At 35.2% G+C, this 19263-nt stretch overlaps 1 protein-coding gene across 13 annotated transcripts in view; it reads right to left on the reverse strand.

Annotated features, from left to right (window-relative positions):
* The window catches only part of LOC115447449 (transcriptional repressor CTCF), a 37323-nt gene extending 21098 nt beyond the window's left edge, over window positions 1-16225 (reverse strand). Inside the window, exons 1-4 of one of the 13 annotated variants that reach the window (XM_037444142.1) lie at window positions 16123-16225; window positions 15912-16044; window positions 9431-9511; window positions 4787-4920 (exon numbers count right to left, since the gene is read on the reverse strand). In XM_037444142.1, coding sequence (XP_037300039.1) covers window positions 4787-4920; window positions 9431-9509 — 213 coding nt within the window. In that variant the 5' untranslated portion in view covers window positions 9510-9511; window positions 15912-16044; window positions 16123-16225. Of the gene's footprint in view, window positions 1-4786; window positions 4921-9430; window positions 9512-15363; window positions 15425-15707 lie in introns of those variants that run through there. The other 12 variants (XM_030174491.2, XM_037444143.1, XM_030174492.2 and 9 more) reach the window with 12 other exon arrangements.
* Window positions 16226-19263: the final 3038 nt, after the last annotated feature.

Genomic DNA, 19263 nt, shown 5'->3' on the forward strand with positions numbered 1-19263 from the left:
TGCTGTCTATAAGAAGCTTTTGCGTTAGTCAGTGATGAATGAATAAAATGAAATAATAGGACACATCGTAGGACGGAACACAGTTAGCGAGAAGTAGTAGTAGTAGGTGGTATTGAATAAAGTCGCAAATATATACGTTAATTTTCATGGCATAATCTTATCCAATGTATTTTAGTTGTAATTCGTAGACAACTATGTCTATAGCAGCTTCCAGCTACGAAATGCTTAACATTTCTTGGCCACAATTAAAGGTTCGTGATCTGCAATTACTAGTGTATAAAATAACTAGCTTTGGCTAGTCACTTCGCGCGAGTCAATAATTTTCCAGGATAAAAGTCCCTCTATATATTTTCCCGCGATAGAAAGTAGCCATGTCTGTTCCAGGGTATCAATCTATCTTCATACCAAACTTCATAGAAACCCGTTGGGTACTTTTTGAGTTTATCGTGCTCAGACAGGCATTTTTATAATATAATTTAGAACTTATATCTATTTATCCAACATTCAAAAATGTATCACTTCGAACCAATAGATCCTAACATTAGCGCGTTCGAATAAAGTCTTCAGCTTTATATAATAGTAAAGATGTATCTATAACGTCATAAGCTAGTATAGTTGCGCGTGTCAATACTGCTGAGAGAGATGCTTGCATGTTTGTCGAATGGGCACGTTGTATGTTGTCAACACAGCGATTTAAGAGCACACGCACTGCACCTAAGAGGTTGTTATACAGCGTTTCGTGGTCTTACTACCATAATGAAAAAATCAGACAAATGAATTCCACACCACAATACTTTCGTTTATTTTATTATTATTTGTTGTCACGTATAATATTTAGTCCGGTTTAATTAAATCAAAAAATATCAATAAGCTTAGAAAAAAACATATTTATCTGATAATTGATAGGAATGTTGGGAGAACCATTAGAAACAAAACCATCAAAAAACTATTGCAGCCACAACTGCGTCATTGTCGTCCAATTTAGAACTCCGAAACATCTCAATCATTAAGGGAAAATCTACTTTAGGTTTCGATACTTTAGAGCCGCATGCAATTTGATATTCAGAACATTTTAGTGTTTAAATTAATATTTGCTCAAAATAATTTACTACTCAAGAACGGTATGACGTATATTTGTGAAACTTTGCATAGCTATCAATCTTCGATAAAAAGCTTTGATATTAAAGCTTATGATCCTACCTATCCTAACCTAGAGGATAAAATGTCTTAATATTTTTTTTTTTATTATTATTTCGCAAGTAAATAAATGTTATTTTTTTGTATATAGTAACTACTTTGTTTATTTAAACTAATTTTGAAAGGACAACACCAGAGTTTATTGCCAGTTCATCTCTGGTGGAAATTGCTTTCCGGTCTGGCGGTAGAGTAAAAATTTTACTGAATCTAAATAACGTTTAACATTTTCTGATTCAAATAAATTATTTAATTCCATTTTAACCTCTCATAAAAAATAACTTTTCAACTTTTACAATCACTATATCTCAGAAATTGCGATTCCTAGGAAATACAGTGATAGAATAATATTTATAATTAATTGTGTATTGTACGATTTTATCTAAACTAATTTTAAAATAGCTTTTTTTATTTTTTTTTTGCTCATAGAATCCATGGTAACTTTTCACATTTTGTTTTGAATGATGTTTCCAATATGCCTACGAAATTTGTTAGCTCATATATCTAGTTCGCCCGGAGTAAAAGATATTAAGTTAAAATGTCGGACAGCTCCTTAGCAAAGTTTGTTCTATACTACTAGACAGCAGGCTTAATTATTGAAGCATAGAGAACTAAAAGCACTTAGCTAACGACTTGTATAGGCCAGGTCCGCTGCAACTCGTATAGACCAAGATCGATAGCGGCATGGGATTTTAATGCGGCGACCGCTGAAGCTTAGCGAACTGCGAACGTCTGAGTAACAAGTTAATATAATACCCACCAAGCGGTCTAATTAGACAACACTTCTGGTTCGACCGGGAAAGTTCAGCTGTCTGATATAAATTAAGGATAAGTGGCAGTGTGTTGTAAGGCACATATCCCCTCCTTCTTTTCCTAATACCTACTCCTTTTCTTTAAGGACTACGATTCTTCCATGATTCTTTATGCGGAGTGAAGACCGTGTTCGACTGTCGCTTCAAGAAACCTCCCGGCCTAGGTTTTAAGATAAGGCATAAGACCAAGAGGACGTAGTTATCAATGTCAGGTGTCGTGTGGAAATTCTGACAATCCCATTACATCTAGAGGACACATTCGAGTCACAATCGGAACAAGCTTGTATCAGAAGCAGCTCGTGTATCAATCTCGTATCGTACGTAAATGAATTCCACTTAAGTGAACAATTTAATATTCGTCAATAATTCGGCACCAGGTTCCTGCTAATCCACGCAGACAGACTCCCTTCAAAGGGGAGTCCGCGTATGGGGTTATCCGATCGATAGCATGCACTAGACAAATGTAACGTCAACATGCAACCAAACCTCATGATTTTTATTGCAAAATAGCTTTTTCTGCTTTGGCAATAAAACCTTTTACATATATTTTTAATGTCAATATGCATTATTATAATAAAAAAATGTACATTTTGAAATTAAATATGTTTTTAAAAACAAAGTCTCAACTGGACGCCTACAGTTATGAGTTGTTCAAATATGTGCATATCTATTGCCGTCAATGTTGCTGTCGTATAAAATTCCCTTACGGTAGGATTTACAAAGGACTTTTTTCATGTCAAATCGTAATGAAAGTTGTATGAAATATATATATATATATATATATATATATATATATATATATATATATATATATATATATATCTACCATAATTAACAATTACTGGAAAAACATACACATCCTAAGAACAAAGTGAGAAGTAACTGGAGCGCATAATACTTATAAATAACTCAAGCCCATGCGTAAACGGAAACGGAGGCGTATAAGTGTAGCTAGTTTTTTTTTCGCATGTTACCTCTGCTCGGAGTATAAGTTTTACCTTATTTTAATGAATGTGTAAAAAATATTCTACTAATCGTAAACGACAATAAATATTGAATATACAACTTTAATAAAAAAAAAAATCGATCTAAATTAAGTTCTTTAAACTTCATTCCTATTCACTCCCCTTTCCCGATATTACGTTCAGATTTCGAAATACATTTATTCCTTGTCACTTGCTATTGTCGTGACGTCATTTCCGTCTCAAAAATTTTATTATCGATATTCCTGCAAGCGCGTGGACGACTATCGAGTTTATTAAATCTTCTTTTACCTTCAGCCGAGAACTGTCCATAGACTTGTTTTTTATTTTATAACTGCAATGCATCTGAGAGCCCGGAGTTTCTTTCTGCCTTTCTTCTTCGGGTAGTCATCACTTAGGTAGCTAGTGAAAGGCTGGTAGGTTAGCTAGATTAGGGCTCATGTCCTCGCCGGTGAGGATCGCGACGCGTTACCCTTCTATTTCCCCCTACTTGCCAGCCCGAGCTGGTTACTTCGGTTTGTACCTTATCTTTTGTATAAATTTTATCCCTAATTTAAAATGTCCTTAGTTATATAAGTAATTTTAATAGTTGTTTAGAAATAATAATTATTCTTATTCTTTGTTTTGACGTATCATAAGTGCAACTTTGTTCGCCTACGTGATAAATAAAGTATTTTATTTTATTTATTTATCTGATTGCGTTCTACTGCATCTGATGGTAAGTGGACTGGGGTCTAGTATTTACTGGCGTTAGATGATCGACGATCGTACAGTCGACAGAATTATACCGGCCTGTTGGAACCGGATATACACAGGCTGATGCCAGCGACACACTTACATAGGCCACTGTGGGCCTATGTAAGTGTGTACGGTACGTGTACGGTAGACGCTGTCCAGGGATGCGTCTCTTTACTAAGAATTTTGCAGGTTTGTCATTAACATCGGACTGTTATTTGAATTAACCTTCATATTTTTCACAGAAATTCAAACTATTATGATAAATCATATCCAAGTCCACTCGCAAACGGATAAAGCCAAGCCGGAAACAATCGTGCGTTAGAGAGTTTGTCTTGCTTATATTTTCCGGTTTTTGAAATGCTGTACACTGCAGGTTCCTGTTCACTAAAACTGCGTCCACTATCGGAAATAGAATTGTCGCTCAAATGTCAAACCGGATGGTAAATACGGTTTTTCGATGTAAATACAAATTTTTGGTCATACGTCCGCGTATGTGTAGGTCTGTTTTTGGGAATAATAGCCCTTAGTTCTCAAGGATCAAGATACGGTCAGTTTAAAAAAAAATCACAATCAGAGAAGTAGTTTCAGAGATTAACACATTTAAATTAAACGGTATTTTTATAATATTCGTATACAGCGTGTACTTTTGTGATGAGGCAGTAAGGGTTACTAGGTTTTGCAAACCCCACTTCGGCCCAGTAGCACCCCCTTTTAAAGGTCGATAATCTAAAGCTGGCGCGAACAATACATTCTCATGTCGCGCGTGTGTTATATCTGCGAATGAACACACGTCGGTCGTCATGACAACGCAATACTGACGCAACAATAAACTCCAAAAATATCGCATGATATTTTGTTTCCATACGCGTCTGTCCCTTCAATTATGACACATTTTTTTATATACTTTGCAAAATTGTATCGTTGTGAGTATTGTCGACGTACCAGCCTTAGTTAATCGACCTGCACTACGGAAGGTGTCTTCATAACCCAGCCCCAGGAGCTCAGCAGGGGTTGATGCGAGCCCAGCTGCCCTGTGTGAAGCGCGGCTGGAATCATTACCTCAGTGTCCCCGGAAACCTCGTTCTGCAGCGAGACGATGTTCTGCGCCTCTACCGTCGACTGGTAGTAGTAACGACCCTCCTCATCCACGAAGTACGTCACACCCGTCGGCTCCGACTCCTCCTCCGTGTTCACTATCAACAAAAAAAAAAACTTAATTGTGACCATAGACCGATATGGGGTGTAAGGAAAGTAACTTGGAAGTGAAGGAGCCCTCCATAAAACACGGCTAAATACAATAAACTATTTTTCGGTTTTGTCCCGACGTCTTGAAGACTTTGCAGACTTCGTGGTCACCAGGAGGCCGGGGGGGGGGGGTTAAACAAAAATATTTAAACCGCGATAAAATCCGAAAAAATTGTCTAATCGACATCAACCCTGTGCGAAATGAAAACTCAATGCCTTCGCAATTATTATGTAGAATTTTCAAGGTATTTCACGTATCTAAACCTATCGCACCATCCATTACCGCATAGGACTGTAAAGCTTCTAACAATTGTGTCATTGACGTAACCCGTCAAACAGGTGAATAGCAAACGCTTCACATGTTTGTACACAACGTCGGTTTATCGTCAAAATCCCGATGCACAGCGAGTCATCAGACCGTGATGCTGTTCGGTAAACAAGAGCCTTGACATCCGTCCACACTCGGAGGCTTTGACGTTTCAAACTAATGATGCGTCATGTAATGCGGTCTAGCTAGATCATCTCTCCAGGCAATATAGACCTCATTCGACAGCGCAGTGCTCAATGACAAAATATCAGTTTGCTTCAAATACCGTCTTCATTTAAATAACATTGATAAAATAATAGCAGTGATTTTAGCATGTTTTAGGAATCATAGGAATTTAATATTATGAAATTTGAAAACATTGCACCAGTACAATCACTACGCATATTAGGCTAACATCCAATGTTAAAGGACGAAGACTCTGCAGACACAATAACTGAGAATCCGCCTGCGTTATGTAAACAGAAAACCTCAGTAATTCATTGGGAAGGATCGATTGATTACATTAATGAACATTGATTAACGTGGGGTTCAAATAAATCTATGATTTATTTATTTATTTATCAATTAAGTATCACAATAACGGGAACTTACTGGAGATTACCAGTTACCAAATCTATTGATAGGAAGCTCGAGTCGTGGAAAAAATTAAATTGGAAAAGATCGTCGTTTAAGTTATCTATTGAGTATTAACCCAAATAAGAAAGGATTTCACCCATCTGTTTAATGGGTAATAGTATTTTATTTGAAATTAAGTATATTAAGTACAGATAAATAGTGTGTGGTTAGCTGAAAAAATCCTAGCCAGAGTGTGATCAGTAAAAAAAATCAAAGATGACTTTTAAACACGCTGGTTTGTGGAGGAAAAGATGCAATATCAATCGAAAGTTTTTTTAAAGAATATACAAACGGAGGGATGCCTATTTTATTCCTGGCATTACTGTCGGGTTAAGGTATGTCGAAACTAGTAATTTACACCCACTTTATCATTAATTATTATTTATTAATCAATACATCTTATCTATATACGGTATATATATATATATATATATATATATATAAAAATGAATCTCTATTTCCCTTGGTCACGCCATCACGCGTGAACGGCTGGACCGATTCCACTATATTTTTTATTGTTGTGTTTGTTATTGTCAGGAGAAGGTTCTTATAAAAGAAAAAAATTAACGAAAATAATAATTTTATATACCTGTTAATTGTTTGAAATAACTGTCAGCTATTGACCAAATGCGCGCTGAAAATTCATAGTTAAGACGGGACAGCGTCTGTCGGGTCAACTAGTATGAATATAAGACTGACCGTTAGCAAGCTATGAAAAATATAATTTTGAAGCGAGTGTTGAGAAAGTGTGCAAGAAAGAGGTCCGAGCAAATTAGCCCACAAGTCGCTGGGATGAAAGATAGTATGCAAAATATTAGTTCATATAACTGACAAAGATAGCGACAGACTAGTAAATACTGAGTACCATTTTGGAGGGACTGGCGGTAGACTGGAGGTAAAAAATATATAATTTATTTTTCGCAGACAACCCTTTATCAACGGTATCGGGGTGGGAGGCAGGAGGCTGCCCTCCGTTTGTAAACATTGTGCGTTTCAAGTACAATGTTCTGACCCCCGCGATGGACAGCGTGGCTGGCAGGCATCACGTTGCCATTGACGCCGACGGCGCGCTTAGGGGCGCGAGGGCTTCCGAGCCCACCCTTCCCCACCCCAAACGGAGACTGGCTGTATTATTGTGTTTACAATAAAACATCGCCTATTTTGATATAATATATATGTATTAAACATATGAGTGTAAATTACTAGTTTCCACTTATCTACCTATTGATACCTATCAACCAAACAGTTACGGCAGAAAAAAAGAGCAACCTTCGTTTTATATTCTATACTATGGTTAGTACTTTCGGTTGGTATTAAAAGTGAGATCAAATGAGCATCATCTTTGAAGTTTTACTAATCATAGTCTCGCCAGAACTTTTTAGGTAATCCACAGGCGATTTACACGGTAACATACAAAAGAACTTTTAACGGATTATTTGTTCATAGAATTCGCAAGCGTCTAGAAATTTCATACAAATACAATAAATAAAATAAAAAATATATTTTCTTTTTGTTAAATAAATCGGTCATATGCTAACGGCAAATCTAAACTCGAATTGATACTTATTTTTTTATATTTATTTTACTTTAAATTTGAGGGTGTCGGGTCACCTTGGTTGTGTTATTATTTTAAATTCCAGCTTACGGCATTAATTAACTTCTAATTATTATTAGATTATAATATTTATACTTTCGAAACTTTTGTATAGTTTTTGTTAGGTTTAACATGTATTTTGACGATGGTAAATGAGGTTGACCCGTAGCTCCTCCTATCTAAAATGCGGTCACTAAAAACACGAGGACACGAGCCCGTCATTCCTAGCTCAACAAACGGATCGGCGTGATGGCGGCATACATTTGCGATACCGATTGATAATTTTAAGTTTTGCGCTTATTCCGGCTTATGGCCAAAATCGATATGACTACTGTATTTACTATTTACTTGATAAACATTTCTTTTACCTTTAATTCATTTAAACCGTATAACATTTGCAATATCCGGCTTTGTAAAAAGTAAATCTATATTTAATCACATTGAAAGATGCACCGTCCACGGCGAATATGCAAGTTATAAATTGCTTTCCCTTTGTGCATTTTTAGGGTTCCATAGCTCACAAGAAACTTTCATAGAATCGCGTTATTGTCTGCCTGTCTGTCAAAACCGCTTTTCGCAAAGCGGTAGCAAGATGAAATTTATATCAAATACTTGGTACTATAGTCTCTTTCAGTTGTGAAAAATAAAACTAGTAACTACGCGATCAGAAAGTAAGAGAGTTTATGTCGCATATTTTGCTATTTCACAAGGGAATCAAAATTAGGCTTGATAGAATTAGAAATTTCGCAAGAAGCAATGTCTCACAGCATTTATTATGTAAAGGAAAAAATCTGGAAACCTTAGATATGTAGTTTAATAACAAAAAACCTAATTCGTACGGAATCCTCGGTGCGCGAGTCCTAACTCGCACTTGTCCAGTTTTTCAATAAACTCGACATAATAAGTAATTAAAAAAATAACTACACACATAATATGTCAAAGAGAAATCGAGTATTAATTCCGTTTGACTCGTCTAATAATATTAAGCTGCGCTAATGTAATACAAAAAGCTTTGAAAATGAAATTTCATAAGAAAAGCTTGTACGAGTAAGTAATTTCGTCGAGTTTTTCAATGGATTGTTTATGTTGTCGTATGTAGTAACATAAATTCCTTTATATAAAAAGGTATAAGCCATTTTAATCCTATTCATCTTGCAAATATTTTTCTTTTAGATTAAAAGTATTGAAGGACGCTCTTTTTTATTTTCTATAAATTTGCCGCCTATAAAATGCCCTTCGGGTAACACGTCTGTTTTCAGTTTCTCGCACAGGCGTATACCTTCGCCATTTTAATACCTGAGAGCAAATTTACTTTCCCTCTTTTAAATCAGTTCGTAGGCCGCCGCCGCATCGGTGTATGTGAACAGCATTGGTACGCATTTCGTTTATCTAGACCTACGTACAAATACGTCAGGGGCATAATTTTAATACCATAAATTTAATATCACCATTAAGGTTTAGTCCGGATGAGATGGTTCATAAAATAACATACATACATACATAACACCACGCATTTTATCCCCGAAGGGGTATGCAGAGGCGCAAATAGGGCACCCACTTTTCGCCAAGTATGTTCCGTCCCATGATGTGATAGGGGGCGAGCCTATCGCCATATCGGGCACAAATTCCAGACTCCGGGCTGATACTGAGCAGAAAAACCCAAATATCACTTTGCCCGACCCGGGATTCGAACCCAGGACCTCAGAGCGCTATTGTACCGGACGTGCAATACAACTACGCCACCGAGGCAGTCTCGTCAGTCTCAGTCAGTCAGGCATAAAATAACATAAGAACACAGTCTATAAAAAGACAATTTTGAGAAAATATAATACTTTACATGCGACTGGGGTCTTAATTTTTGCCAATATCGAACATTTGACTAAACATAAGAAACAAAATTATAAATAATATTGTTACTCACGTGCTAGCACTCCCGAATCCTGATCCATGATTGTATCCAACAGAGATTTCTCCTTCCCCTTAGTCATAGGCGGTGGCATCACTGTAACAAAAGTAATGTGTCAATACACTTGCAATAGATACTCATTACTTCATTAAAACAAAAAATGATCCAGGAATCGAACCCAGAAATCCGAATGGCCATAAAGAGCTGCACCTGGACGAATACATTATTAGCATATCCGTATTAGAAATATTTATATTTATTGCGTATTTTTATATAATTATTTGCGTCGGACGGTCTAGGCGAGGATTCGAAGAACTTTCACAATTGTCTCAAATAATTTAAATCTGTAACAGCTGCAAAAGCTTTTAAATAGATACAATACATGTCTGAGTACCGCTGAAAGTCGAGGTTCAAGAACTAACCATGCGTGCGTAATGCAATTGTTCTACGAATTTATATCACATATGTGAATAGGGAAGAGGGACGGAAGCTTAGCATCTCAACACAAGCCCCGCGATAGACGTCTATGTGAGAACACGTGTTCGCACAGAGCATACCAGTTACTGGCTAGAGCGACGGCATGTATGGGGGTCTGCTAGTAACTCGCATGCTACTACTATCACAACGGAAAAATACAAGCTGTTTCTTTCAGGGGAAAGAAGCGGAAAGGAATATTCGCATCACATCCTTAAAACTGGCATGCCAGCTACACGCGCATGTATCATTGCCAAAGTTTATCAGTCTGGTATTTTCCTTGCAAGCATGCATCACGGGTTTCACAATTATAGCATCTATCATACACATACATGATCAAGATAGTGAAAAGTAAACCCTCATTGGACGATACGATGCTACGACAACATCAAAACATATCCACAAATATATTATTATCCACAAACTCTCGGGGAACATACACAAGTCTTCCCCGTTAGTGTCTAGCGTGGAACTTATATGATCACCCATCGTCAAAGCTTCTTCATCCATGAAATGTTCTTCAACGAACGGCGTCAACGAAGACCACGTGTAGTTTGCTAGAATGAAATATTGGCGTGACGACTTTCCTCTAGGGTTCGAAAAGTCTGGACTAAACCTATGTGAACCTCTTATGTTCCCCCGAAGTGCATTAATAACGATTCGTTGGTTGTATTCCCACCTAGTGACCCAATACCTGAAAACTAAAATCTAGCAAAATAGCATATAAAAATTCATACAAATATTTTTTACCCTACATATAGTTTGAACCGAGAACATTCGCGATTATATTAAGAACAGTAACTCAAACAACGCGATTAAACACGCTGACGGCTACCGTATTTCTTACTAGAGTATACGAGGACTCATGGAAACTTTAACGCTAGACACAAATGGAACCATACTTTGTACAAATTGTTGTTACCGTAAAGATCATTTTAGATTATAGGGCCCATTATATTCATTTATCAAACCTTAATAATCCCGTTCATTGACAAAAAAATCATATTTACTTGGGCAACTTAAAGTCCGTGATAAAGAAACTTATCTACTATTTAAATAACTATAAACAAGGTGCCATATTTCCTGTTTTAGTCCCAGCATTTGCAGTTAACATTTGAGAACATTTTCATGAATGCAGATTCATATCTGTGGGCATTGAAAAACATCCTAAAGCATGAAAGTCGAGGTACTCAAATTTAAATAAATACATGTTTTTATTATTCTCATATTGTTATGATCGTGTTATGGGACAGTGGAAAAGTTATTCGTGTATAATCTGGAAAGCAAAAACACCACCTTTGATATTATCTAACCTATTTTGATATTTAACACATTTTGATTCCATAAATGAATGAATCTTAACATTCAAATTGACAGTCTTTTAGTTCAAAAATATAAAAAACAAAATGCGCAAGACATTGCCACATAAAATAATCAAAAGTATTTACAATTCAATTGAATACTGCCTTTTTCGATCAGTAAAATTTTACAAAATCCATCAAAGAAGCGAGAGTTAGGGATCATCAGTAATCCAAAACAATACAAACGATATCAAAACATTTTCTAATGATTTGTCAGCAAATCTCAAAAGCTGATCGCAACATTCCATATTTGCTATGCAATGAACATTGTGTGCTGGCACTATGATATGGAAATTATGCTGATACCTATAGAATTAAGGCCCCGTTTTTTCATCCGTGTTCAAATCTGACTATGATTAGATCTAAGATCAACATGGAATAAAACGTTCCCGCACTGTCTCGGCGCTAGTTGGGTTACATTCTATTCTTATAACAAATTGTCAACTATTTCACTACCCAAATATGTCAATAATATAAACGTGCTAACCAAGTACCATCACCTCACAAAATTTATACCCGCGTCTTCTTGGTTATTTAAGAAGTGTCATATTTTTTTGTTGTAAAAATCCGTTTTCACCCTATGAATCTCGATCTTACTGACTCAACATTGTCAACAAACAACATTGGTTGGATTTTAAGGTAATTCAAATGGTAATTTATTGTTTAAAGAATAGATTAATTAAAATTGATACATATGTAACTTAAAACCGTACACTATTGCCCAAATTGTTATTTTTAATACTTGGCCATATCCAACATAGTACTTACATAATATCATGCTGTAACATATAACAGCATTATATTATGTACTATGCTTTGTACGATTTATATAATAACGCTAAAATGACAATTCATATGAAAAAATATGAAATTTAAAAGATGGGCCAAAATTTATATTTTTTTCGAGTTTGCCCATTTGGGAAAAAGTGGCATAACTTAGCAATTTTCAAAACCCTATCTTTATTATTAGGGCTGATGGAAGACGAATGGCCAAGGAATCAAAAGTCCTTTTTAAAAAAAATGTTTAAACTCCGTCCATAAAAATTGTTGGCAATGTCACAAATGAAAATCGCCATTTTATGAACTGTTATGGCGGTATTAAGCGTTGCCACAGTCTTTTTTAATATACAATGAGAACTGAAGTTGATATACCTGACGTATAATATTCGATGGGCAAAGATAGTAAACACTTGTTTCGGAAATGCTAATATGACATTGCTCACCGCCAAATTTATTATGTGATCAGTATTTATCGTCTATGCAACCTTTAATCTTTATTTTATGTAAATTATCAGACGAAAAATACTTAGCTGTTGCATGTGACAGGTTAGTTACGAAAAAGTTTTCACATGAATATGGCCCGCAAATTACATCTCCTACTTAGAACGTTTATTAAAAGCAATTTACACTTATGTAACAGGATTCAATTCCTATTGCAGAATAGGTAGAAATATGTTCAAATTTTACACCCTTAATCAATAATAAACAAAATAACAGTATTGCTATATATTTTTTCTGGATTTCTAAAAATATACCGTGCTAGGCAAAATCATAACTGTTGGGTTAGGGTTCTACGGGCCTTGATAATATTGCATAAAATAAGTAATATCAACACTTAGTGTCTTCAAATAAAGTATAACGAACACAAACGTAACAGCAGTCTGGGGGCTTTCTGAATGAAAATAATAGAATATAGAAACATGGTTCAACTTTCTCGATAATTAATTAATAATTTAATAAAATATAAAACACAGCATACCTCATTGATAATATGTTCAACATAAAACAATGTAGCGATATATTTGGCGAAGAAGTTTTTTTTATGATCCACTTCAACGAATTCGGTTTGAAGTTGTATATTCCGTGTAGAAATATTACGCGTTTTTTTTTTAATTCTCAATCATGTAAACAGTTCACACTATTATTTCGCCCACTTGCCGACGCGTCCCGTCGCACGCAGGACCATGTCGAGCGGCCACTTCGCACATTGCTATGAGGATATTCACGTTACGGTCGGTCAGGCCATAAACAATTATACTTGAAAATTACATCTACATTTCCCTATTTATAACATTCTAATTAATTATTATTTAATCATAAAAATGTCCTGGATTTGTTTTTGAAGAAATATGAATGTCAACTTCTTGCTAATGTGCTAATGTGCTGCAGCACAATAAATAACATTAGCAAGAAATAACAAAAACTGTACGCACTGTCTTTCATGCTTCAACTCGTGTAATCTATATATATAAAAATGAATCCCTATTTCCCTTGGTCACGCCATCACGCGTGAACGGCTGGACCGATTTCACAACTTTTTTGTTGTGTTTCTTATTGTCATAAGGTTCTTATGAAAGAGAGAGAAAATTTAAGAAATCTTAACGACAATATTAATTTTACATAACTGTCAATAATCGACAGAATGCGCGCGTGCATACATAGTTAAGACAGGACAACGTCTGTCGGGTCAGCTAGTTCCTAATAAAAAGTAACTGATATCATATACAATAATTGAGTATTTTATGAGTTTTAAATTACATAGTTCATCATGGAATACAAGTCCTTTGAGACAATATTGACGATGTCAAATATCTGTAAAGAAAATATTTTTTTTCCCATTATATTACACTGGCAATAAATTAACACAAGTAATCAATCCTGGTCACTATATAGTTATACCCTTAAGGAAGATGTATGTGGTAGATAATCACCTAACAAAAGTTAAATAAAAGAAAAGTATCATTACAATTGTTAAGGAAACGGGGGCCTTAACAAGCAACTATAAAATACAAGTAGACTTGTATAGGTATTGAAATAATTAATTTATTGTAAATTTCAGCCATGTTTAGTCATTCACATTGTGTGTGACATAATATTCTTTATAAGGAGCCGTTTCGATTTACAGAATAGCTTCAAAAGTACCAAGTACATTTTAATATAAAAAAAATAAAACCCTAGAACAAATTTTATTTGGATCCCAACATTCATATAAACATATAAAATCATGAAGTACAAATCATTGAAAACTAAAAAAAGTACTGAATATGCCAATATCGAATAAACTGATTGGTTTAAATAGCAAGTGAATTATAAGATTGTTTACAACAAGAGACGGTATATTACATTTATGACATGATTCCAGGTAGCCATGTTTTAAAATGCATTGGTATCTTATTTCCATACATTTATGCTGAAGGCCATTGGTTATATCAATGCTAAAGACCATGCATGTTATGACAAAGATTGCAATAGGAAAAAATATTTTTTTAAACTATTTTCTATTGGTCTTCATTAACTAAAAGGATTAACAGGATTACATTTAAATTTGTGGTTTTGAAACAAGCTATTTGCCACTGAGTAGGTTTATAAATATTGTTTCTTATAAGTTTAGTTTTTATGTATTATATATAATTTCATGAACATTTTAACACAATAATGAGTTTGGTCTCGCTTACCTGTTTCTTACTTTACTTGTTATTTATAATATTTAATTTAATAAATATTCAGAGGCATCAAGCAGTATATTCTGATTTTCAAATAACAATTTCAAACGATAATGTATCTTGTGAATACCCAAGACACTTTAGATTTACATAAAATGAATATCACTTTTAAAAATAAATATGTATCTACAACTGAATGTTAAGTTGCTCAATAAACATATTTAAAACATACATACCAACAAATTGATGCATACCGCTCCGTATTAAAATAATATAAATTATTGTAATCACCATATATTTTTAGTAACAAATTTTGATGTAGCCTTAAAAAGCAATTTCCCCTTTATTGCAATGCAGAATATTATATTAAATGGTTTTCTAATGGCCAAACGTAAATGAAACCTTTAGGTTTGTAATACAGACTCAGTACTCAATAACCAGAGAGGGATCAACATAATTAACCCATTACAAATACAGCAAATGAAACTCTTATAAAATTAAGTATTTAGTCAAAGTTTCTATGTAAACCCGGCTTCTCTGTGAACCATCAAATGACAGAAAACCAAGTTTCCTGTTAAAACACTCAGGTTTCTTACATAAAAGTACTTTAAATAACTTCCTAACTAAGTGAAACTTTATTTATTTATGGTAAAATATGAGAAGCACTTACAGAAAGACATGTTCCCTATGCGTCAGCCGAGCGACTGAGCTACAAACGTACCTGCCCGACGCGAATTCAACCTGCGTCAACTTCGCTCAACACAAGAGTGCGCATCGCTCACCTGCGTTTCAAAACAAATCCAACTGCTTGTACCCCGTGACGCGTTTCAACATTTAATTGGCAAAATCTGAACACACTTAGAAGTAAACCTCGGACTTTAAACGATTTACTATAAAAACAAAAGCATGAACAGCTACGTTGTTCCACACTCGCCTTGAAGGTTACTCAAAGCAACCTATGCCAGTGAAGCCCAAACAACATCGTCGTGTCCGACGCAAACAATACATATTTACCTTATGCAAATGCGATAAATGCAAGATTTACTTCCAAAATAGGTATATACATTTTTTTTCACTTCACCAAATTCACAATGACTTGTCCGCCATCTTATTATGCTCTTTCAGATTTCCTCAAAACGGGAATCGGCCAGGTGCCACGATTAATAAGTTTTATTGGTACAAAATAGATAATAACAAAAGTTGATTACTAGAAATTACCGCCACAAGAAAACTATTAGTAGGATAGCACAGGAGGCGCTGGCGTGTCACTTCGTAACGATCACCATATCTTCTGATTTTCACACAATATTACAACACTAGTCACGTTTTCGCGTAGAGCGAGTCCATGGTTCTGAAATAAACCACTACACGCGTAAATAGTTTAACTGTACCGCAAATTATTGAACGTAATCCACCAAAAATTGTGTACCTGGGTTTTGCGATTGAGCTTCTAAATTTTCTCAATGAGGGCGTTTCAATCAATCCAGCGATGCGATAGTGACGCCGAAATGGCGGCCGTAAGAACTACGAAAAGCGAAAACTGGGCTTGAATGTTGCTACATTTAAAAATAAGCAATAGTCACTAAAAATCAATAGGTGGCGTTAGGGACGTATACCATGCTGTGACATGGTATGCATCGACTATCTTGGTCTTGGTTATGTCAATTTAAAATATTTTATTATTATGAGAATTGTTATGAGAAAATCGTTTAAGGATGACAATTTACAAATAAACACATTTATCGCTGTTTATTAGAATTGGAAGGTCACCTGCAATATCTTTTCAAGATTTTTATCTTGTAGATGGATAATTTTATTATAAATTTTATTTCATTGTTCATAAACTCAAGCTAAACAGCTGTATTATTTCACAAGTCAAGCTCCGCATCCACTGGCAGAAGCGCGACGGCATACATTTCTCCATGCTGTGAATACTGAATTATAAACAATGCGGGCCGTATTGAAGATTTTATTTTACGGTTTTGGATATCACTCTTTTAATCAGTGCGTTAGGCAAGTTAAAAAAGGCTATGTAGGAAAATATTGGATGACAAATTGTTTGGGCTTGGGAATGATAAATAAAGGTAGCACTCTAGGTATAATTAAAAAAGACGCCTTGGCGCCGTTAAGTAAATATTTGAATTGTACGTTTAAATTTTAACCACAACACAAATAAAATCGGTCCTGTATTTAAAACTGTTCCACTGCTGTACACGGGCATCCACTACGACCGAGATCCATCGCTCGCCATCCTGAGACATGAGATGTTTAAGTTTTATTTTATGTTCAGTAGGTACAAAATGTAAATGTACATAAAAAAGTTTAGAGTGTTACTAGTACTTTAGTAACACATAAATAATATCCAGCTTTTTGTGCAATTAATTCATAATTTGTTAAAAAAATATTGAAATAATTAAGTACTATTTACCCACGTTTTTAAAACTAGATGAGTGATATATTATAATTGGATAATCGTTCACAAATAAAAGGGGTTAGATTTATGTACCTTCTCAAATATGAAATAGTATTCTTGACAATAACCGCTATGAAAATAAAAATAATGTTGGAATATTGCATACACAAGAGTAGGATGGACATGTGTAGGCAACATCGTAATGATAATGTCAATTGTGACATTTTGCAAGATGGCGGGCTTTAGTCACGAAACAGATAAGTTAGAGTTAGTCCGCAGAGTTAGTCCGGACTTTAGCCACTTGTCTATTGACGATCTTTTATTAATTTCATAATACATGTAAGACAACGGATGAGCTTCACAAGTTATACAAAACAAAGTAATATTATTACTTATATTGTAAAGAGTTTGCTATAATTTATGAACCGTATTTTTTTACTGCTGGATGCGGGTTATAACGTAGGTAATAATATGCGGATTGCACACGGACATATTGTGAATTTTAAATCGTGTAAATGTATACATTGAATCTGTTAAGTATTTGAATTTGAGTGAGTTCGCAAAATTAATAAAATATTAAACAAGCATGTCGTAGAAAATCTTATTCGTGACTGCCTCGGTGGTGTGGCGCGGCCTAAGATGTTTTTCTTTGTAAAACGTCATTGAGCGCGGCGTAGTTCTATACCACGACGACCGCAGCGCTGTCTCGGGTTTGATTCCCGGGTCGGGCAAAACGATATTAGATATTTCTACTTAGTTACCAATCCGTGATCTTGATTTATGCCCGATATCGCGATAGGTTCGCCCTCTATCAGATCATGGAACAGAATACACGGTGGAAAGTAGGTGCACTAGTTGGCGGTAGCGTGCGTGTAAAAAGGATTGCTGAAGATTCGGAATTACTTACATTAATTGTGCCCTAATTAGAATTCGAATTTTGTACACTCGATGACGAGTTTGGGGACTACTATTAATTAGCAATTACGCGTTCGGTTCATACTAATAAACCAAGCGACTGGTGTTGTTTGAAGACACTAGTGGCGAAGGGTGGAACTTTACAAATTACGGCCAGTTACCTAACAAATTACGGCCAATATAACAGAAAATAAAATGTTAGACGAACAGATTCCTACCGGCTTCTCTAGGTTTCTTTACATAAAGGGAAGTCGGTAAGAATCGGGTTGTGTGGACGCTTCGCCACTGGAAGACAAAGATAAACAACTACTCTAATTCGATGCTAAAACTTTGGAGTTTGTGTACTGAAGTAGTTACTCTATGTGATCAGAAGATGGCAGTTGTAAGTTCCTTCCAGAAATGTTGAATTATAAAGTGAAATCCTACGATGGTCAATATTGTAAATTATTATTTCTTGTATATTTTGACAACCATCGTACAAATTGGAAGGACTTATAGTAATATTGTAATTTGCATAATTTCTATGCAGCGAATGTGCGAACTTTGGAGGTCTTGCCATATAATGTGTAGAACGTTAGTTTAATATTAACCGTCAATTCTTCAGCATCTGGTCTTTGATTTGTTATTCCTCGTATAATTTATATCTAAAACTGTTTCCCTACCTATGTCTTCTAAAGAATTTTCAAACTAAATAAAACTTTAAAATACTATGCAATCTCAAGCCAAAGCAACCGTAATTATGAATACTTGCAGCAACTTGTCTTCGGCTAAATGCACAAGACGTCCAAGCTATGAAAGAAAAAAAAACTCTTATAATCAGTTTTCCAACCTAATATTAAAATATACAGGCCATTACCGTTTCAAAATTGGCATTTTCTTAAAACAAGAAAGTGAAGTTATTCTTTCTGTAGACTACTGACGCAGGCGCAGGCACCCATCGCTACTGAAAGTAGTGAGGATGAATCAGAATTCACGGAATTCAACTACAAGCCGCACGATCGCGTTATCTCTCACTTTTAATTCGATAACGCTCGGTCCTTTACGTCTATCGGTTTTTTAATTATACGAGACGAACTAGAAAGTGTTGCGCACGATTCTTATAAACGATCACAGTTGTCGTCGGATCAATGGATCAATCAAAATAAAGTCTGTTCTACATGTTTATAGATGAGTTATTTTGATTTGTTTATTCTTACCACTACAGGTTAGTGGTTGAGAAGTTATTGGAATTGGCCGTTACGT

This window comes from Manduca sexta, chromosome 27, assembly GCF_014839805.1.
Source record: "Manduca sexta isolate Smith_Timp_Sample1 chromosome 27, JHU_Msex_v1.0, whole genome shotgun sequence".
Taxonomy (NCBI): Eukaryota; Metazoa; Arthropoda; class Insecta; order Lepidoptera; family Sphingidae; genus Manduca; species Manduca sexta.